At 36.2% G+C, this 20,251-nt stretch overlaps 2 protein-coding genes across 4 annotated transcripts; both read left to right on the top strand.

Annotated features, from left to right (window-relative positions):
• Positions 1-572: 572 nt before the first annotated feature.
• On the top strand, positions 573-4,343 carry LOC103456197 (G-type lectin S-receptor-like serine/threonine-protein kinase SD2-5). The gene has a single exon (XM_008395854.4). It carries the CDS (start codon positions 1,704-1,706, stop codon positions 4,149-4,151), a length of 2,448 nt encoding a protein of 815 aa, XP_008394076.3. The 5' UTR covers positions 573-1,703; the 3' UTR covers positions 4,152-4,343.
• LOC103456198 (putative L-ascorbate peroxidase 6) lies at positions 4,338-8,060 on the top strand. 3 transcript variants are annotated; one of them, XM_008395855.4, is made up of 10 exons: positions 4,338-4,859; positions 4,958-5,060; positions 5,139-5,266; positions 5,557-5,627; positions 5,788-5,830; positions 5,913-6,009; positions 6,243-6,326; positions 6,555-6,670; positions 7,123-7,180; positions 7,696-8,060. In XM_008395855.4, exons 1-10 carry the CDS (start codon positions 4,691-4,693, stop codon positions 7,796-7,798), a joined length of 972 nt encoding a protein of 323 aa, XP_008394077.1. In that variant the 5' UTR covers positions 4,338-4,690; the 3' UTR covers positions 7,799-8,060. The 3 variants fall into 3 exon arrangements, with proteins under 3 accessions (XP_008394077.1, XP_008394079.1, XP_008394078.1); XM_008395857.4 differs by having other exon boundaries at positions 4,558-4,859; positions 7,645-8,060; XM_008395856.4 differs by having other exon boundaries at positions 4,567-4,859; positions 5,151-5,266.
• The last annotated feature ends 12,191 nt before the right edge of the window (positions 8,061-20,251 follow it).

Genomic DNA, 20,251 nt, shown 5'->3' with positions numbered 1-20,251 from the left:
TTCATCGCTCTAATTTTACGCTTTCAACCTTGAAAACATTGGCTGTAAACATAATATATGTGGAGATTGAGTGCTTAATAATTTTTTTTTTCCTTTTTTAAAAAGATAAGCAAAAATTCGTCCAAACCACTGAACTACCCCATGGTAATTAATAGTCTTTTCTTGATCTTATGTTTTTTTAACACATTGAAAAAATCTCATAGTACTCAATTTTCTTTAACCTAGATTAAATTTAGTACTTAATCAAACATCTTAATGAATTCGAAGAAGGGAGTCGAACTTAAGGAATTCGAAACTCTTACAACAGGTGAGGTTTTGAGAAAAAAAAAAGAACAGCATGGGGAGATATTTATGTTCATGTTAGCAGGCAACTATTTACAAATCAAATCCTTTATTTCATTTGTTTACCTTTTGCGAGTCAAATGTTATGCCTGCAGTAAAACCTCGGAAAATAGCAGAGCACTGTAGTTGTAGTTGTCAAATGAACATAAGTAGTCGGCATCGGCGGTTGAAAATTTGAAAAGAAAAATGAATAAAATAGTCATCTCATCAATAAATTAAAGGTAATAAAAAATTGGGATCTGTCATCTGTTTCAATACAAAAGACCTTTTCTTTTGACGGTTTCTCAACCACAATTTAAAAAAGAAATGATAAGCCTTTACCTCAGATCTCTCAAACTTCGTGACAGAAGCACCCAAAGTTCCAAACGGATTTAGGAAAATGTGTGACACCCCCATCCCATGCCGCAATTTCACTTCTCGTTTCTGACTGCTCCCTATGCTTCTCTCCAACTAAGTGAAGAAGGTGAGAGCTCCCTCCCTCCCTTCCTCTCTCTCTCTCTCTCTCTCTCTCTCTCTCTCTCTCTTCTGGATTTATCCTTTTCCCTTCTGTAGTTTTTTAATTGATGCTCTGTATCTGATTCCCTTCACTCCCTCCCTCCCTCTCTCTCTCTCTCTCTCTCTCTCTCTCTCTCTCTCTTCTGGATTTATCCTTTTCCCTTCCATAGTTTTTTAATTGATGCTCTGTATCTGATTCTCTTCACATAAATCTTAGTTTCTCTGTATTTGACATTGAAAAAGTCTCTTGATTTCACATCTTTAAGTTCACACGTGAACTGGGTTTTTGTCAAATTTGGTGCTTTTGAACTCTGAAAGTTAGAATTGTCTGAGATTGCTGCCACCCAGCTTACCATGGTACTCTATTTGGGTTTTTTTAGCTGTAGTCAATGCATTAAATTAAGGATTCAGGGGGTAGTTGGTGGGTAAGAAAAAGTTAAGCGGTTGAATGCTTTTCGCCAATTCACATAAGTGCTTTCATCTTGATCCTTTTCTGGGTCAAAGTTGTCTGCGTTTCTCCTGCTGGCCAGCTATCTGGTACTTCTCCTGGTACTTCTCGGTACTTCTCTCTCTCTCAATTCAGCTTGACATGTGAAGTTCTATGCCTCCTTTGGTGTTGTAAATCAGTTTTTGTTCTGCCTTGACTTTTGATCATATTTTGGGATTATGCTTACAAGGCTAATTCCGTAGATTCTGCGATTGGTTACCTCATAGTTGAAAGTGTTTTTTTTTTTCTAGGCATCCTCCTTTCCTCTAGGGTCCTTTGTATTGAAAAGATGTTTTGCGTCTTCTCTGGTTAGTTCTATTGTTCTTCTGCAGTCTTCCATTTTTTGAAATCTTAGTGAAGTACCGGTTTTCATTTGGCCATGGGGGATATGAATTTCATTCATTTCATGGGGTTCATATTTCTGTCTGTTCTTATCTCTTCTGAAACCTGCCTGGCTAGTGTTCGAAATTTTGGTTCGATTAATTCGTCGTTTCAATGGGCTCAAATGGACTGGATTGACAACAATGGGTTGTTTCTGTTATCTAACAAGTCCGAGTTTGGTTTTGGCTTCCAGACTACTCCCAATGATGTCACATTGTTTCTGCTGGTTGTTGTCCACAAGGACAGTTCTACGGTGGTCTGGACTGCGAATAGGGGTTCCCCGGTTTCAAATTCTGATAAAATTGTGTTTGATGCTAAGAGTGGTGTGTCTTTGCAAAAAGGTGGAAGGGTGGTTTGGTCTGCGGATACTGGTGGTAAAAGCGTATCTACAGTAGAATTGCAGGACTCGGGAAATTTAGTTTTGAATGGAGATGACAAAGGAGTAGTTTGGCAGAGTTTTAGCCATCCAACTGATACCCTATTATGGAATCAGGAATTTTCGGAAGGAATGAAGCTTGTAAGCAATCCTAGCTCTAACAACTTGAGTTATATTCTTCAAATCAAGTCCGGGGACTTGGTTCTTTCCGCAGGTTTCCAAACACCACAGCCGTATTGGTCTATGGCGAAAGAAAGCCGTAAAACAATCAACATAGACGGTGGTGTAGTCACTTCAGCAACTATCAGTGAAAATTCATGGAAGTTCTTTGATCGATCCAAAGCGTTGCTATGGCAATTTATTTTCTCGAGCAATATTGATGCAAATGCCACATGGATTGCAGTTTTAGGAAGTGATGGATTTATCTCTTTCGACAATCTTCAGAATGGAGGGTCAAGTGGTCCTTCAGAAACAAAAATACCAAGCGATTCGTGCAGCACACCAGAACCTTGTGATTCATACTTCGAATGTTATAGTAACAACAAGTGCCAGTGCCCTTCAGGTCTCAGCTCGCGTACTAATTGCAAGGCGGGGGTTGTCTCCTCATGTAATCCTTCGGAGGGTTCTACAGAGCTTGTAAATGCTGGGGATGGGCTCTATTATTTTGCATTGGGATATATTCCACCTTCTTCGAAAACTAATTTGAATGGTTGCCAAACGTCTTGCCTTGGCAACTGTTCGTGTGTTGCTATGTTCTTCCAAAACAGTACAAGAAATTGTTTTCTGTTTGACAGATTAGGTAGCTTCCAAAATTCTGACAAGGGCTCTGGCTTTGTTTCTTACATTAAGGTCTTGAGGGATGGAAGCAGTGGGAAGAGCGGAAACAGCAAGAAACACTTCCCTTATGTTGTGATCATAGCCATCTCGACAGTACTTGTTATTTGTGGCCTACTTTTTATGGGATACCGATACTACAGGAGGAAGGCAAGATCACCAGAATCTCCTACAGGGACCTCAGACGAGGAAAATTTCTTTGAAAATATGACTGGCATGCCCATTCGTTTCAGTTACAGAGATCTCCAAACTGCAACAAATAACTACTCGGTGAAGCTAGGGCAAGGAGGTTTTGGCTCGGTTTACCAAGGGAGTCTCCCAGATGGGACTCAACTGGCTGTGAAGAAGTTGGAAGGCATTGGTCAGGGAAAGAAAGAGTTTCGAGCTGAAGTTAGCATCATTGGCAGTATCCATCATCTGCACTTGGTCCGGCTCAGGGGCTTCTGTGCAGAAGGAAGTCATCGACTTCTGGTTTACGATTACATGGCAAATGGGTCTCTTGATAAATGGATTTTCAAGAAAAACAACGGAAAATTCCTATTGGATTGGGAGACAAGATTCAATATAGCATTGGGTACGGCTAAAGGGCTAGCATATCTCCATGAAGATTGTGATGTGAAGATTGTTCACTGTGACATAAAACCTGAAAATGTTCTCCTCGACACTAATTACCTTGCCAAAGTCTCAGATTTTGGTTTGGCAAAGCTAATGACCAGGGAACAGAGCCATGTTTTCACAACGCTAAGAGGAACCCGAGGGTACCTTGCACCGGAGTGGATCACCAACTACGCAATATCAGAGAAGAGTGATGTGTACAGCTATGGAATGCTCTTGCTAGAGATCATTGGTGGGAGAAAGAATTACGACCCGACAGAAACTTCAGAAAAATCCCATCTTCCATCTTATGCCTTCAAGATGTTGGAAGAAGGCAAAATGAGGGACATCCTGGACACAATGCTAGGGAAGGATGAAGCCGACGAGAGGGTACACACAGCCATTATGGTTGCACTGTGGTGCATACAGGAAGACATGTCTGTGAGACCATCAATGACGAAGGTTGTCCAAATGCTTGAAGGCCTGTATCCCGTTCCCCAGCCTCCAACCTCCAACTCAATGGGGTCTCGCCTTTATTCGAATTTCTTCAAATCAGTCAGCGATGAGGGGACTTCCTCAGGACCATCAGACTACAACAGCGATGCCTACCTTTCTGCAGTGCGCCTCTCCGGCCCAAGATAACATTTGCTGAAGATGAGAGAGATGTACACATTGTTTACTACCATATTTCTGTATATTTTTCTCCGTTTACGCAAATTTTGTAACCCTAGCCGTTACTTTTCTTTTAGCTCAAGTTATTTATATTTTCCTATTTTTCTCGGCATTGCTTGTTCAATAAATAATGAGGTTCAATATTTGAACCGCTTTGATTCCCGCCCCGTTGCCATCTCCGATGCGAGATAAGGATTCTCCATTACGTTTTGTCGGTCCAGCACGGGCCAGTAACGGACCTATTAGCTAACTCTTCGTCTGATGATACTTTTCTTGTTAATGTTAAAAGGAGATACCGGCGTTGAATTTCCTTACTTCTCGTTGGATGATACATCCCTTATTAATGTTAAAAAAATTTTTAAGTTTGACTTGCGCCACTCGTTAATTTAATTGCGTGTAGGATTTCCTCTGGACTTGGACCCCATAGGATGCGGTCCTTTTCCTGCACAAACATCTCATCTTGAAATGCCCACAAACTCATTTCTCATTATCTCATCCGTCCGTTAGAAATGGCGCCAATTACCTCCACCGTCGCCCTCCTCTGCTCCTCAACCCCGTCCATCTTTACCCCCTCTTACTCCACCACATTCCCGTTCAACTTCAACTTTCCGGCCAAATCCCTCTCAACGGTCAATTTTCACGCCAATCCTCTTCCCGCCGTCAAAGCCGCCACTTCAGGTAAAAGCTAACAAAGCCCTAAATTCTCTGTTTGGTTGCTTGGAGGTAAAAGGAAACGCAATTCTATAAATTGATGCACCAAATGTTGAAAATCTCAGGTAAAGATCACGTCTTGGGCAGAAGAGGACTGGTGCTTACACTTACTGCCACACTGCCATGGCTGCTTCCTTTCTCTGAATGCACGGCGGCGAAGGCGGCTGAGTGAGTTGAACAAAATCTCCGATCTTTTCGTTTATTAAGAAATTTAAATATGTGCATAGTAATTACCGCATTTGGAAGGTCGGATGGAAGTGAATATGAGCTTATGAAGGAGGAGATTAGGAAGGTGGTGACCAAGGGAAAGGCGGCCGGCGTGCTTCGTTTGGTGTTTCATGATGCCGGGACTTATCAAATTGATGACAATTCAGGTACCGATATCTATATGCATTGACCATGCTCCTTACTCATTTCCACTACTCCATTGAATTTTTGAAGTTGGAGTAATTTCAATTGGAGTTAATATTCCTACACTTCCTGTAATACCGGGTATTGTGGGTCGAGGATGTGCGAGTGGTTGACGTATGTTGCATTGTACAGTCAATTTTCTACGGATATGTTTCGGGTTGAATTGGATCTATTGTCTGTATTTCTTTCAAACTGGGACAAGTGCTCTACTATTACTACAATGCATCTTCATTGCTGTTGTTAACTATTGCAGGTGGTATGGATGGTTCTATCGTTTATGAACTTGATAGACCGGAAAACAAAGGTCTTAAAACTCCTTTCAAGGCATGCCCCTTCTAAACTCTCTATATAGATGTGTGTCGATTCAATCTTTTGGTTTCCATCGGGTTCCCAATTCTTAATCTTTTGCATAATGATTGAGTAAAGAAATTATTCATATGATCTTTTATCAGCTAACTCTTCGGTGGATTGAATTGTTGGTTAGATTCTAGAGAAAGCAAAGAGTGAGGTGGAAGCAGTACACCCAGGTTTTCTATCTAGTGAGATACAGTTGACTAGGTTTTAGTAGTGCCGAGTGCTGTGCTAACATGTGGGTGTTTCCAAAACTAGTGTCCTGGGCAGACATGATTGCTGTGGCTGGAGCAGAAGCAGTTTCAATATGTGGAGGTCCTACAATCCAAGTTCCGTTAGGCAGACTAGATTCAAAGTAAGATGCATCAAGGTGGAAAAAACCAACATCATGCTTGAACCTTTCAATAATTCAGTTGCCAAGTATTGCTAGCGTTAATGCAAACCCTAAAAATAGAAAAAATAGTTTCCAATTCTTGTAGGAGCATCTATCTAGTGCTACCAAAAGCTATAATTCCTATTTTTAGAAATGATGCTGTGAATAGCTATATCTCTCTATCTCTCATCTTTTCTTCTTTTTTCATTTATTAGGGAGCCTGATCCCGAAGGAAAACTTCCTGAAGAAACTCTGGATGCTTCTGGTCTGAAGCAAAGCTTCCAAACAAAAGGCTTCTCGTAAGTTCATATATGCTAAACGTTTGCAATATTTGGTGGCCGAGGGTGTGGTTGTTGTTTATATCTAAAATAAACCGGATATGCATGAAGATTAAAGTCCTTGAGATATCAATGGACATTTTATTGATAGATTTACTTAGTTTCTGCATTTAATTGATTTCTGTTCTAGTTATATGTTTATAGTGACTTGACTTGCTATGGGTTTGAACCATGTATATTTTTTTTCAGAACTCAGGAACTTGTTGCTCTGTCAGGAGCCCATACTATTGGAAATAAAGGTTTCGGGAACCCAACGGTTTTTGACAATACATACTTCAAAATTCTTCTTGAGAAACCATCTTCAGGTAAATAACAGCAACATGGATATAAGGTGCTTAATAAAATAGGCTTAAAAAAAAACTCGGGATCTCCCTCAAGCTCCTGCTATTGGGGAATTTGTGTTACAGCTTGATAACTGAGCAACAATAGAAAAATAGGAATGCAATGGAGTAATGATGCTCTATTTTTAGAGTGAGTCAACTTTCACATTTCTGTTTGATCTTCAATGAATGTATACATATATATATTTTATTTTGATGTACACGTATGCTTTGATCAATTTGCTTGGGCAACATAGACATTTTTTTTGTTCAATGAATGCATCTGTCATGATATTCACGATATAGTCGAAACAAAGTATTGTGACTTATCTATGTAGCATCTAAAATGAATGACTTGATAGAAAATTATTTTCTCGTCTTGTCAAAATATCAATTTTTTTTGTTTTGCAATTTCTGATTCTATTCTTTGCATTCAGGTAGCATGATTGGCCTTCCCTCAGACCGTGCACTTGCCAAGGATGATGAATGCTTAAGGTCCATTTCCTTGTAGAAACTTTAATCTGTGTACTTTTCTCTGTTCTGTCATGTGTTGCTGGGCATTTAAGCCAGTCGACTACTCTACTCAGTTATTCATAGAATATTAAAATGAATATAATCTGGTCAGAAGACTTGAAAAAAAAAAAGAGCCAACAATTTAAACAGGAGTTATGCTAGAAAAATCTAAATTTGATGAAAATCAATCCACAAATTCCTCAAAGCGGTTGAGATAATTGTGATCATTCACAATTTCTTTTATGCAAGGGTTCATGTTAGGAAATGAATTAAAGATTTTGTCACGGTGAGTTGACGCTACAGTTATGAACATTTTAGAACGATGGCCTCCTTCTTTAATTACTTTGATCTTACACATTTCTCATAAATGCCTGATATGTCATGCGCTAGCGATCAGAATTTAGAAAAATGACAGCATCTAATGTTCCATTTTTATGTACGTGTAGTATTTGTTCCTTATTCATATCCAACTGAAGAGAAGCTTGTTTCCTGCACAGCTGGATCACAAAGTATGCCGCGGACCAGAATATGTTCTTCAACGATTTCAAGACGGCTTATCTCAAACTAGTGAATTCGGGAGCCAGGTGGAAGAGCTTGTGAAATAATTGCAGAAGCGAGCAAACTTGACGTTTATCACGCAAAGAGATGAAGAAGTGAAGCGTTGGCAATAACAACCGAGTCTTGCTAGAATGAAGAATTAATTAGGTATATGTCATGAATTCATGGATTAGCTGAAAGCTTTAATTGAATGATTAGCTGACAGATAAGGTGAGACCCCAAGCAAGACTTATCTTGTACAATGAACATTATATCAAATCATTCAGCCCATTCAGATATGAAATAATGAAGTTTTGGACTACAAGTATATTGCTATAGCCTATATGATGTGAGAAAGTCTAGGCTATTAGAGCAATCATAATTTTTCCGGGACATAATTCAACCCATCAAGGGCTTCTAACTTTACATTCTCTCTTTACATTCTCTCTAATGGTGGGGTGGGGGATTTCCCATCCTCAGCTGTCACTGAGTTAGAACCTTCCAAATTCCAATTAATAGGATGGATGTGGATTGAAAGTTGAAACTATGGGCCTAAGCAACTGCAGATATTTGTTTTGGGTACAAAGAAAACATGGCCCACTCCCATACTTCCACGTGGAGGCCGCGATGTATTTCGTGGTCGAATACATGACTCATTTCCTTTTGAATGAGTGTTGTTATTTGTACTGCATTTACTTATCGGTTTTTTATCTTAACAAAACCTTGAGTGTAGCTGAAGATATATCGCCTTATCTCTTTCTCAACATGTGACTTGGATAAATATTGGGTGGTGTTATCCGCACACCTCTTGTTACCTCTCACACATCCCTTATTAATTTTTTCCTTTGATCTTTTTTTAATTCATTTCATCCAATGACAAAAAATTGAGAGGAGTGTATAGAAGGTAAAAGAGGTGTGTTAGTAGCATCATCCTAAATATTTCGATTACAAGATAGAATCGCTCTTCTCTATTCTATCAGAGGTGGAACCAACACATGTAAGACTCATGCGCGGCATTCAAATCTAGTTGAATGTCGTACGCGAGGTTGCTCTATTCAGTTCATGCACACTAAACTGGGGCCTACATGTGAGACCCACATTCAATTTCCATCCAATGTGAGATAGCTACCATATGTAATAGTCAATGCATTTTAACTTTCCTACATGACAACACGTAAAAGGTCATACCCAGTGCACAAGGCTCCCGCTTTACGCAGGGTCTGGGAGAGGTGAATGTCGGCTAGCCTTACCCCCATTTATGGAGAGGCTGCTCCCAAGTCTCGAATCCGAGACCTACCGCTCATGGGCGAAGACACTTGATAACACGTGATTGAATTAAAAAGTTGAAATATCCATGGTGCACATAAGTCCTCCTACACGGCTACACAAGACTCTGCAGCATGATTTCTCAACCAACACCAAAACAAAGAAACTAAAGAGTGATTATATTAAGCGGAGTTCTTATCCAAGAAAATATGTCCAAAAGTATGCTTGTCTGCTTGTGGGTCAAGCAACTCTTAAGGGTCATAATACAAGAATTCATGGATAATAAAAGGACATCTCAACTCCACGTTCTTCTTTTATTTGATTTTGTTAATTTGACTAGCTCTTATCTTTGTGGTCGCCAGTGGTTCTTGTTGCTGGGAACCAATGGAAGCATCTGCCAAGAAAAAATATTATTGAAAATAATATAATATTTATTGAATTGTGTATCTAAAAAAAATTCCATTATGCATTTTTTATTTATAAAAATATGTATAAAATAGTGCAGTATAATATTTTTAGAGTGTTAATAACAATTTTAATAAAAAAACATGTTAAGCATAATGATCAACGTTTAGACCATTGATGTGAAATTTTACGCATCAACCCATTTTTGAACTTAGAAGATAGACATATAAAGAAATAACTTATTAATAACACACATAAAAAAAAAAATTACGTCTCTAACTATAATTTACATATAAGAAAGAATGACTCGTTCTAAAAAAAGAGCACATATTTTGATACTTTTTTTTTTCTCTTCTTTCCTGTCCAAGACTACACAAGAACAGTGCAGAGGAACAGAGGGTCCCCCTGCTGCCCGACTGGACTGTATGTAGTGTATTGCTCGGTGTATGTATGTATGTATCTGTCTGTAATTAAAATAATCAAACCTTAATCCCTTAATTTAATCAATTACTTAAAAAAAACTAGGTATGTTATAAATGGGTTCTCTAATTTGAATCTTCATCACATGTCTCTGCAAGTGCAACCAGCTTATCTTAAGTAATACAAATATATGTACTTAAGAATCTATATTATTTTATCTGATTAAACCAAATATATCACAGTAAACAGGCTTTCACAATATTAATGTATGTATTAGTATTTATGTATTTATCCAAAAAAGAAATGTGTGTATAAAGATCTATACATGTACATGCCAGATTAGTATATTTCACCCATTTGAGGTCACACAGGATTATATATTAAACTGTGTTTCATTTTCTTAAATTAATCGACTTGTATGTTACTGTTAGTTATTTATTCAACGCATGTTATGCATGCATCAAATTTGAACTCATAAGATTGACTTCAACCTAGTTCGTTATAAGTTGTAACGATAATTTTTATAGGTAGTTAAAACACAAGTCATGTAGTTTTTCATTCTACGTAGTATATATTACAATAAGAGTCGATGACATAGTTGATTCTTGGGCTGGGCACAGGCCGGGCTCAAATTTAGAGGAATCGGACCTACCCCGTTTTAAAATGTAACGGGCCAGGCTGGGCTGGGTAGAGAGATTTTAAATTTGGGAGCCGGACCTAACCCGGCCCGTTTGAAACGGGCTGGTTCGGGATGGGTCCACTGGTCCAATTACTTTTTTTTTTTTTTTTTTGGGTCTGACATTGGGCTACTTTTTTATTACCAACAACACACATATTTACATTTACAAAAGAGAGGCCCACATACAATACAAACACAACAACAAAAGTGTGGACCTGACAACAAAACCAAGCCCAACAGAAAAAACCCTAATAACGCGTTTACTAATCCGTAATCAAATTGAGAGGAATTGAATTGAAGAGGAATTGGATTGATGAGGAATTGAAATGAGGTGGAATCAGAATCAGATTCCTGTCGAAGTTGTTTACTAAAACTGTCCAAAATTGGAATACAATTCTATAAAGTTGTTTACTAATTCAGCAGAATCGGAATATAAACCAATATGATTACTAAAATGCCCTTGTCTCAAATCAAATATTTTATATACTTTTTTTTATAAAATTTGATATAGTATATAATAGTAAGAAAAAATTAAATTGCTTTTTTATTTCATAGACATACTAAAGTGATTTTGTTTATTTTTTTTATAAATTTAATTACTGACTTTAATATCTAAATTTTCTCGCTCAAGTTGTAGTTTTTTCTCTTCGACATATGTATGGAGTTGTGCATAATGTGAATGAGCATAAAATTATGCTTAATGAGCTAGAAGGATATGGAAAGAAATTGTTAGGAGTTGGGTGAAAAGAAAAATAAGTCTAGGGTTAAAAGGATAATCTTGGAAATAATGAAAGTAAGTGAGGGCATAAAGGGAAAAAATTTATCATTCCGATTGCTTGGGCAATCCGGAATCCAAATACCTTGTATATGTTGGGAATCCAAATCCTCCAATTTCAGGAATTGGATTCTATTTTTTGTGTGGGCCCCATGCGCTTTTGATTCTTCCCAATTTTAGTAAACACAAGTATAATCCGTAATTGGAATCAGATTCCTTATTTTCATTCCGATTACGGGTTAGTAAACGCGCTATAAGAGCATCCCTAATGGGGGCTCTATCCTCCATGAGGCTACTACATTTCAAGCCTTAGCAAGAAATTTCATCCCCAATGAGCCGGAAAATGGGGCTAGATCCATCACTGGGGCTAGCAACTTCTTTTCTTGGGTAGCATAAAATCGGGCTACATCTAACCCCAAAAAACAGTGGGTCCCACAAAAAAGTAGCAGCCCATATGAGGAAAATTATATCACTCTTCATCCACTTGCGAATACACTTATACTTTCCTTTTATTATTAATTATTAATTCTTTTTTCTTACTTATTTTCTTGCAATTTGGCTAATTAATGATTGTTTTAAATTCCATAAAAATTAAATTTTCAAATTGATTTGATGTTCATGGGCATTGGTGGATGAAATTGTGGATGAAAATTTCAAATAATTTTTTTTCAAAATTGTAAGATACTAATTTACCAATTGGTGTTAGGTAAGTTGTTGTGTTATACGTGAAAAATCAAATTATTTCAGGGGGTGAAGTGGGGGTTTATTTCTTTCAACGGATGAGATTGAGATAAGAGAATCTAATCCAATGAACAATTCATAAGCGATTAAATCTAACTTTGTCACATTTTGAACTTTTTAGGTTGAAAGGTCCATAAAAAAATTAAGATAGCACGTCCAAAAATCAACTTAAGAAAAGCTAACGCAAAAAAAAAATAAAAATCATCGCTTAATCAAATTACTACATAAATAAATATATAGAGCCCAAAATATATAGTCACCTATTGGGAGAGATTCTTTTATAAAGCCTCAAAGATTCCTCGGAGCTCTAAAATGGGCTATATCCACCACTTTTCCAGCCCCATATAGAGCCCCTTACTGGGGATGCTCTAACAACCTGCATCCTCCGCCACTGCTGCCATCAGAAGGACCACCAAACTCGAACTAGTCGCCTGAAATCAAGCCAAATCGAGCCCCCAAAGTGGATAAAAAGAAGACTTCAACAAGTCTAGCAAGATCCCTTACAACATGATTTTCCAAAGCTAAACTAAAATCAAAACCAAAACCAATTAAATCCATGAAATTAAGAAATTATATCCCTAAATTCAGTAACCTATAAATTAAAAAAATCCTAATTCAAAAGTCCTAAATCCCTGTACTCAGAAACCCAGATAATTCAAAAACCCTAATTTAGAAATTACCTTAATTTGTGAGAAGATGACATGATATTTCGAATCGCATGATGATGGTGGTGTTTTCAACAGCGGTGATGGGCGGTTACGTTTGGGAGGAGAGTCAGGAGACGATGGTGATGGTGGTGTTCACAAGAGGACTCGACTTGAGTGGGGGAGGGGACTGAGAATCGAGAGGGATGACTCTGGGAGAGAGATTGAAAGGGAGGACTCGGGAGAGTCTTCGAGAAAGATGTGATGTGTGTGAGATTTGAGTGTGTGTGTGTGTGTGATACGGTTCGGGCCGGGGGCCTGTGACTTTAGAAAATTGGATCCGGTCCGCCCCTTTGTTTACTTGGACCCACCCTGTTTTGTATATAAAATAATACGGACCCACCCAGAACCACTAATATCCGCCCCTACCCACGGGCCCAGGGCCCGTTTGCCCACCTCTAGTTGATTCCACTTCTAAGGTATATATAACAATTAAAAATATAAATCCATGTATAATAACGTTGAATGACTATATTTCAAGTATACCGAGAAATTGCTTAATTTGAACCTCTAAGTTACAATACTCTGAATTATTCTTTTTTTTTTCTTTTCAATTTATGTTTATATATCTTTTATATTAATATATATGTTGTTCAAATATCAAGGGTAGTGCTCAAGTCAAGTATTATTCCTGAAGTCGGCCTAAGATTTTCTTTTGTTTTATTTAGAAAAATATAGTTTCCATTGTCATATTCACGTCTTTTTCAATCATAACCCAAGAAAAAAAAATCTTTAACGTGAATGATGATGAATGAGAAATTTGATTTTGCAGTACTATAACAAGTTTCATATCAGATATTTATTAGCTCCTTGTAAGTTGTACAGAAATTCTATCATCAAGTAACCTTATCCGAAGCTCTCTAGTAAAAAGAGACGACCAAAGAAATTCCCTCGTTGAAATTTAGCTAATTAGTAATTATTTTGTAGCTTTGATATACATCAGTGGCTCATTTTCTGATTACTTAAGCTTTTGAGGCAAGTTGTTGTCTAATATAGTCACAAGGAATTTTTTTTTTTCATATTGTTTGGAATGCAGTTTTCATTTCTCATTCCTTTGTTGGTTCATATGGTCGGGGTTACACTTATATTATATGTTTGTTCCTATCTACTCTATTGTTATGTAGTCTCTCTCTTTCCTATCGATATGCCTATCCACCACATGCAAGAATAAACATGCATGTACGACGTGGGAGAAGACATAAACTTAGTATACATTGTTGGTTATACTATCCTTATGCTCTCTCTCTCCTATTATGCTTTCCACCACATGCAAGAATAGGCATGCATGCACATACGTGAGACAATACATAAACCTAGTATACATCGTTAGTTCATTCTCTAATGCGCATCTAATAATATGAATGTAGAAAATATGTCTTGAATGGCTTGTAAACAATGCCATGATCATATATCTTGTTCTTTGTTGACTACTGCATGATTCAAACATAATACAAAACTAGGAGGAAAAAAAAAGGAAAAAAGGGTAGTGGGGTGGGCAAGATAAGCACAAAGAAAATGTGGGTTTTCTGTATTCCGAGTCAATTAATCATGCAAATATATACCTTTTTTGAATACAATTGCAAGGTGAAGAGAAGAGAAGAGAAGAAAAGAGTGACATATCTGATGACCTCTGTGCGCAAGAAATAAGAAATTAGTGGGACATACAGCACAGGTGGAAATGATATAGAATGTCGTGGAGGGTTAGAAATCGGAGGGGGCATGCATTGGCAGCTCCCGTGTACCGCCACTCTACTCTCTCTCGATCGCTACATGTATAAGCCACAAACATCCTCCACCTATACAGTGCCATTTAATTTATCTGAAGTTTTTCACGTATCCCACATTCTGAAAAAATATTTTTTTGGTCAAAAATTCTGAAAACATATGAACATACGTGAACATAGGAATCTAAATTTACATGAATTTGAACTTATAAATTATTACCACGAATAATAAAACTCGAAATTATGGTCGTTTCAACATGAATCGATCACAATACAATACTCTAATAATTTTTTCGCCCCTGGATTACATCTGATGGTGGTTGACCAAGAATTTCCTGGTCACCATGGATCAGAAAAACGGTACTGATATTTTATGTATATTATGGGACATCGATCGAGACTATCTCACTTATACTTAATTTTATTCAATTTTGATCTGTTATTCATTGATAAAGGTAATTATTTTAGGTGGATACAATGACATCGTTGGAGCTTCATTTAGGTTTGAAGTATTGATTTTGAGCTTAAAACTTAAAACCTAAGCGATTAACAAATTCGAGATGAAAAACCTAAAGTCTAACTCCTAAATGGTAACTAGAAAATAAAATAAAAAATCACTGAACAAAAATAGAAGATAAGTGCAACAATTTTCATGTTAGAAATTGATTGATTTAATTTTCTTGAGGGCAATGGAAAATGAATTTAAATCTCAGATGCATGGTTGTTGACAAGTAAATGATAAGATCACAAAACTGCATGACATCATCCTAATTTTATTTTTGGTAATGGACATCGACCCATCCTCAGAGTTAGTATATATGCACAAAGGTGTCCAGAGCTTGACAAAAAACACCACCATTTGGAACAAATCTTATCTTTCAAGCCAACTTGGCTTAAAAGCAAAACAGCCGATTAAGCAAAAGCAAAAGCAAGTTATTACATGAACAAAGGGTTCCATCAGTCTCATCACAATGCTTTGTTAAAACAAGTGGTTGATTTGAATTGTAGGCCCGAGTTTGTTTGCCTAATTCTCCTTTTTTCCTTTTTTATAACCTCATTATAAACTTAATTAAATCGTGTTTATATTTCAGTGTTAGTTGTTTGTATGTAAAGCCAATTTGACTTGTTATATATGTCTTTGCTCGGTCTGAATTGTTTTATGCGTTATGTATCAGTGTTAGTTGTTTGTACGTAAAACCAATTTGACCTGTTATATATGTCTTTGCTCGGGTCTGATTTGACAAGAGAACGTTACAACTCTACATATATTTTCTCCTAAATTTTTTTCCTTCTCAGTTAAACAATCAGACTAGGTTTGTTTCTAGTGTTGTTTGATGGAATCAAAATATTGTTCATCATAAATAGAAAGATCCTCTGACCTAGGACTCAAAAAATAAAATAAGCCCAGACCTATTTCTTCTTTTTTATTCTTTGGCATTAAATTAAATTAGAAAATATAGGTTTTGATTTAGCAAAAATGATAGAGATCGCCATATCCATGCATGTGCATGGTTTATATTTAAGTCGGAAAACACAGAAGTAGCATATATAAATTAGTAACCCTAAAAAAGGCTAAACAGTAACATAGAGAGAGAGAGTAGTTGAGTTACGATCATGGAAGAAAATATCCAAAATATCGCCGATATATCGCGATATTTTAATGAGTATCCAATGAGTTTTCGTCAAAATATCGCGATATTAGCTATAATATTGCGATATTAATCCAAAAATTCCTGAAAATTTTGAAAAGTCTCAAGTTTGAGACTGTCCCACTTAACTCCTTAAGGCCTTAACCACTATACCACTTGTGTTGTTGTGATAATATGCTACAATATTAATATATATGCTTTTGTTTTGAATTCTTTTTACAAGAAACAAATTTGCACATTTTCCAAATTTTTTGTGGTATTATATTTTAAATTGTGTTAATTAATTACTTAGTCAATGGCATGTGGTTTTTAATTTTTCTATTTTTTATTTGGTCACTTACATGGTAGGGCTGGAAAAAATTCCGGAAAATCCCAAACCAAACCGAAAAAGTCTCAAACCCAAATCGAAAAATCCCAAACCAAAACCATCCTGAAGTTCAGGAATCCCATCCCGAAAAATACCGAAATTTTCGATATGGGATTGGTTTCCAAATCCCATTTGTTTGGTAATCCCGAAAAATACCGAAGTATTCAGTTTCCTATTGACTTTTGGGTTTTGGTTCTTGAAAACCATTGCCATGGTTGCTAACTACTCTTCAAAATACACTCACTCTACACATAGAGATGATGAAGATAGTGAAAATTTTGAACCTCATAGGAACTCTATGTGGTACTAAGTCACTCATGTATCTTACCATACAATGTATAAAGTGTAAAATATTGTACTAATTCATTATATATAAATGATTATGGTGTGTTTAGACTTCTTTCATTAATTTCTACATATTTTCTACACTCACAATGTTTGTCAGCTCGCTATATAATCAACTTGATAATGTTAAATTCATCATGCAATGCATTTCCTTCCAATTTTTTTGTGATAAACTAATAGATAATTGACTAAATAAACATCCTGCAAAGTTTCAATAAAAATTTCCAAGTTTTTCTTACAATTTCCGTGGTTTCCATGTAATTTTTATCGATATCGATATTATCCCGATATTTCCATCGATATTTCCGTGTTTTCGGACTACCGATATTTCCGATATTACTGATATTTTCTTCCTTGGTTACGATCGAGTGGTGGCCCGAGAAGAATAGTGTTGGTTGCATGCAGCTCTTTACACACCCGACAACTTAGCTGAAATTGGTCGGTTTGTCACGATGTCATCTCTCTCTTACTATATCTTCGCCCATGAAAATTCAAGAAAAAATTAGGGTTCCAGACAACCGCGGATATAGGTAAATTTAAGAAGAATTCGGGTTTGGACTGCGGGGGCCAACAAGACAACTCAAACATGTCAGACTGATATTAAGGTCTTGAGGTCATTTTAGACAGTTTATCAATTTGTAATTCTTATGCGATTAATGTATTGAAGCAAGTTTTGAAGTAAAGATTTTCCAAAGGTCTTGAACTTGGAGTCAAACTAAGCTGGTAATTCGATTATCGTAGTGGAGATCTTTATAATGTTGAGTTTAGGAGATAACATTTCTGACTTCAATGTTATCAAAGGGGTTTATAACTCTATCTTGGGCTTAAGCTTACTTAACTCCGAGTTTGTTTACTCCAAAATGATTGTCAGATTAAACCACATTCTATGCTAAGGAGTAAATGATGAATTTTTTTTAAATATTTACCCTAACAGGCTTAACGACTTGAGTAAGATAAATTTGGCAAGATATCTCCTAAGGCATTTAAATCCTTCTAGGATGAAGCAACATAGGTGCATTCTGCCTTGCATCCAGCTTTTCAACTATGCATTTGGAACTTTGACCACGATCTACAATATGGTTTAGAACTTAAAAAATCTGATATTTGAGAAACAAACAAGCAGGGTTAGCCGGACTTGGCTAGCTCCGAATAAACAAGTTCATTTTACAATAATTCAGTCATCGTCCGTTGGTAACTATCCATCTTCAAGCGGAGTGCACTCTCAGAAGCATAATTAAGGGTAATTGTGGGATTATGATTTTTTGAACCACCGACACGTGACACTCAGGATGGCAAGAAAAACCGGAATACCCGTAGCTCACAACTAATTCAGATTACTCTTCCTACAACAATTGTCGCTCTAAAAGTTGATATTGAACAAACTACGATACGATGACAATCAAGAAAGCTATTATTGACAAAGCGAAAGAGCGACTATAATCATAAACCAAAGACTCTTCTCAAACGACCACAATTAAAAGCAAAGAGGTAAAAAAAAAGATTAGAAAAAGGATGCTGGCGACCCCTGCCTTGGGTGTTGGGTTCGGCGGCTAGGGTTTTGTTTTCTTGATTTTCTCTAGCGGTAGAAATTATACATTACTAATTCTAGTTAGTTACAGGCCTACTACTTTCAAAATTTTAATTTATTGTTTGATTCAAACATGACTTGTATTTAAAAAAATAATTGAATCGTATTAAAAAAATAAAATAAATTATAATCACCTTAAGTATGCGTTTTTTTCATTATTAATGATATTACAGAGTGTGTATTCTATTAGGAGTTTAAAGGGTTTAAATTATTTTTATAAATCCATATATATTCAATCAAATTTTTTAATAAATTCATGGCTATCCAATGAAGATGTAAAAGAGTCTATAAAACTTCATAGAACTTTGAGTGTATTCATTTTGTATTTTAGCGGGGTGTATTCAATTAGGATTTTGAGGGATTTTAATTCTTTTAATGAATCTAGGGGTATTCAATCAGGAATTTAAGTGATTCTCTGAAATTCAATGTGTATTCAATCAGGATTTTAAGATAGTTTATGAAAATCCTTAGAAATCCGGGTGTATTCAATTAGAATTTTAAAGAAGTTTATAACATTCCAGGTGTATTCAATTAGAATTTGATTTTAAAGAATTTGAGAAAGTTGAGGAATTAGAGGGAATTGGAGAGATTTCGTAGTGTATTTTGAGCATTCACAAATCTCACCTCCCCCAAGAGATTTCGAGGGAATTGAATCAAAATTTTACATGGAATCTCTACAAATCAATTAAACTCCATAAAAATCCATGGATTTATAAATCCATTAAAATCTCTCAAATTCTCAATTGAATACACCCTCCTTAAAGTAGTTCACAAAATTTCATATGTATTCATTAGAATTTAATTTTAACGTATTTTAAAAACAAAGGATTTTAATAGACTTCAAGAGATTTTATAGTGTTTTTTAGGCATTAGGAAATTAGGCGGCTCCCCTAATATTTCAAATTATTTCACTCAAAATTCACATGGAGTCTATAAAACTCCTTTAAATTAAACTCCATAGATTATAACTCTTTCAAAATCTTTTAAATTCCTAATTGAATACACCCTCAACTTCTGTAAACTAATGTAACATTCTAATAGGATCATAAATTGTGTTTTGGTTACAAAACATACCAAGGAGTGGAGGTGGCATCATTAGGATTATCAACTAGTGTTTTTAGATGACAAAAAAAGGACGAACTGTCTGTATCATTAAAGTGTGGATAAAGTGTCGGTATCGATATAACATTTACGATATCCACATTTTATCGATACCGACAATCCGTTCTTTTAAAAACAGCGAACATCTTGTCTCCGAAAGAAATGTTCAAGTAGTTAAGTACATTTATTATTGGTTATCATATCCCACGTTTGATTCCTCATTTCGTAAATCGCTCTTGTCATATATTAATAGTGAGGTGGTGCCATTACGATTGCCAAACGTGTCTAGGTTACAAAATAAATTTGGCTGTCTACATTTACGGTATCCACACTTTATCATTACCAACAATTCGTCCTTTAAAAATAACAAACATTTTGTCTAAAAAGAAATTTCCAATTAATTAAGTGCATTTACTCTTGCACCAAAGATCTTGCGTCCAATATCTCATTCCGTACATCGCTTGTGTTAGACATTAAGGGCTGAGGTGGTGCCATTGGATCGTCAATCGTGTATCGGATATAGATTGTCTTTTGCCTAATCAACACTATCAATAGAATTCATACGATATCTACACTTTATCGATAACGACAATTCATCCTTCAATGAACAACAAACATCTTGCCTGGAAAAAAATTATTATATCGTGCATTCTATATTCGATTCCTCCTCCTCCCATCATATCGGTCAAATAAAACTAGAAAAAAGATATCTTTTTCACATTGTGCAAGAAAAACCGAAAGAAGTAACTGTA

This window comes from Malus domestica, chromosome 15, assembly GCF_042453785.1.
Source record: "Malus domestica chromosome 15, GDT2T_hap1".
In the NCBI taxonomy this organism is placed as follows: domain Eukaryota; kingdom Viridiplantae; phylum Streptophyta; class Magnoliopsida; order Rosales; family Rosaceae; genus Malus; species Malus domestica.
This window is presented reverse-complemented; position numbering and strand designations above follow the sequence as displayed.

Coding starts and splice junctions, on each gene's coding strand:
- LOC103456197 (XM_008395854.4), top strand. CDS start 1,704: ATGGGGGATATGAATTTCATTCATTTCATGGGGTTCATATTTCTGTCT.
- LOC103456198 (XM_008395855.4), top strand. CDS start 4,691: ATGGCGCCAATTACCTCCACCGTCGCCCTCCTCTGCTCCTCAACCCCG. Junction 5,267..5,556: donor TCAAATTGATGACAATTCAG/GTACCGATATCT, acceptor TAACTATTGCAG/GTGGTATGGATGGTTCTATC. Junction 6,010..6,242: donor TTAGGCAGACTAGATTCAAA/GTAAGATGCATC, acceptor TTCATTTATTAG/GGAGCCTGATCCCGAAGGAA.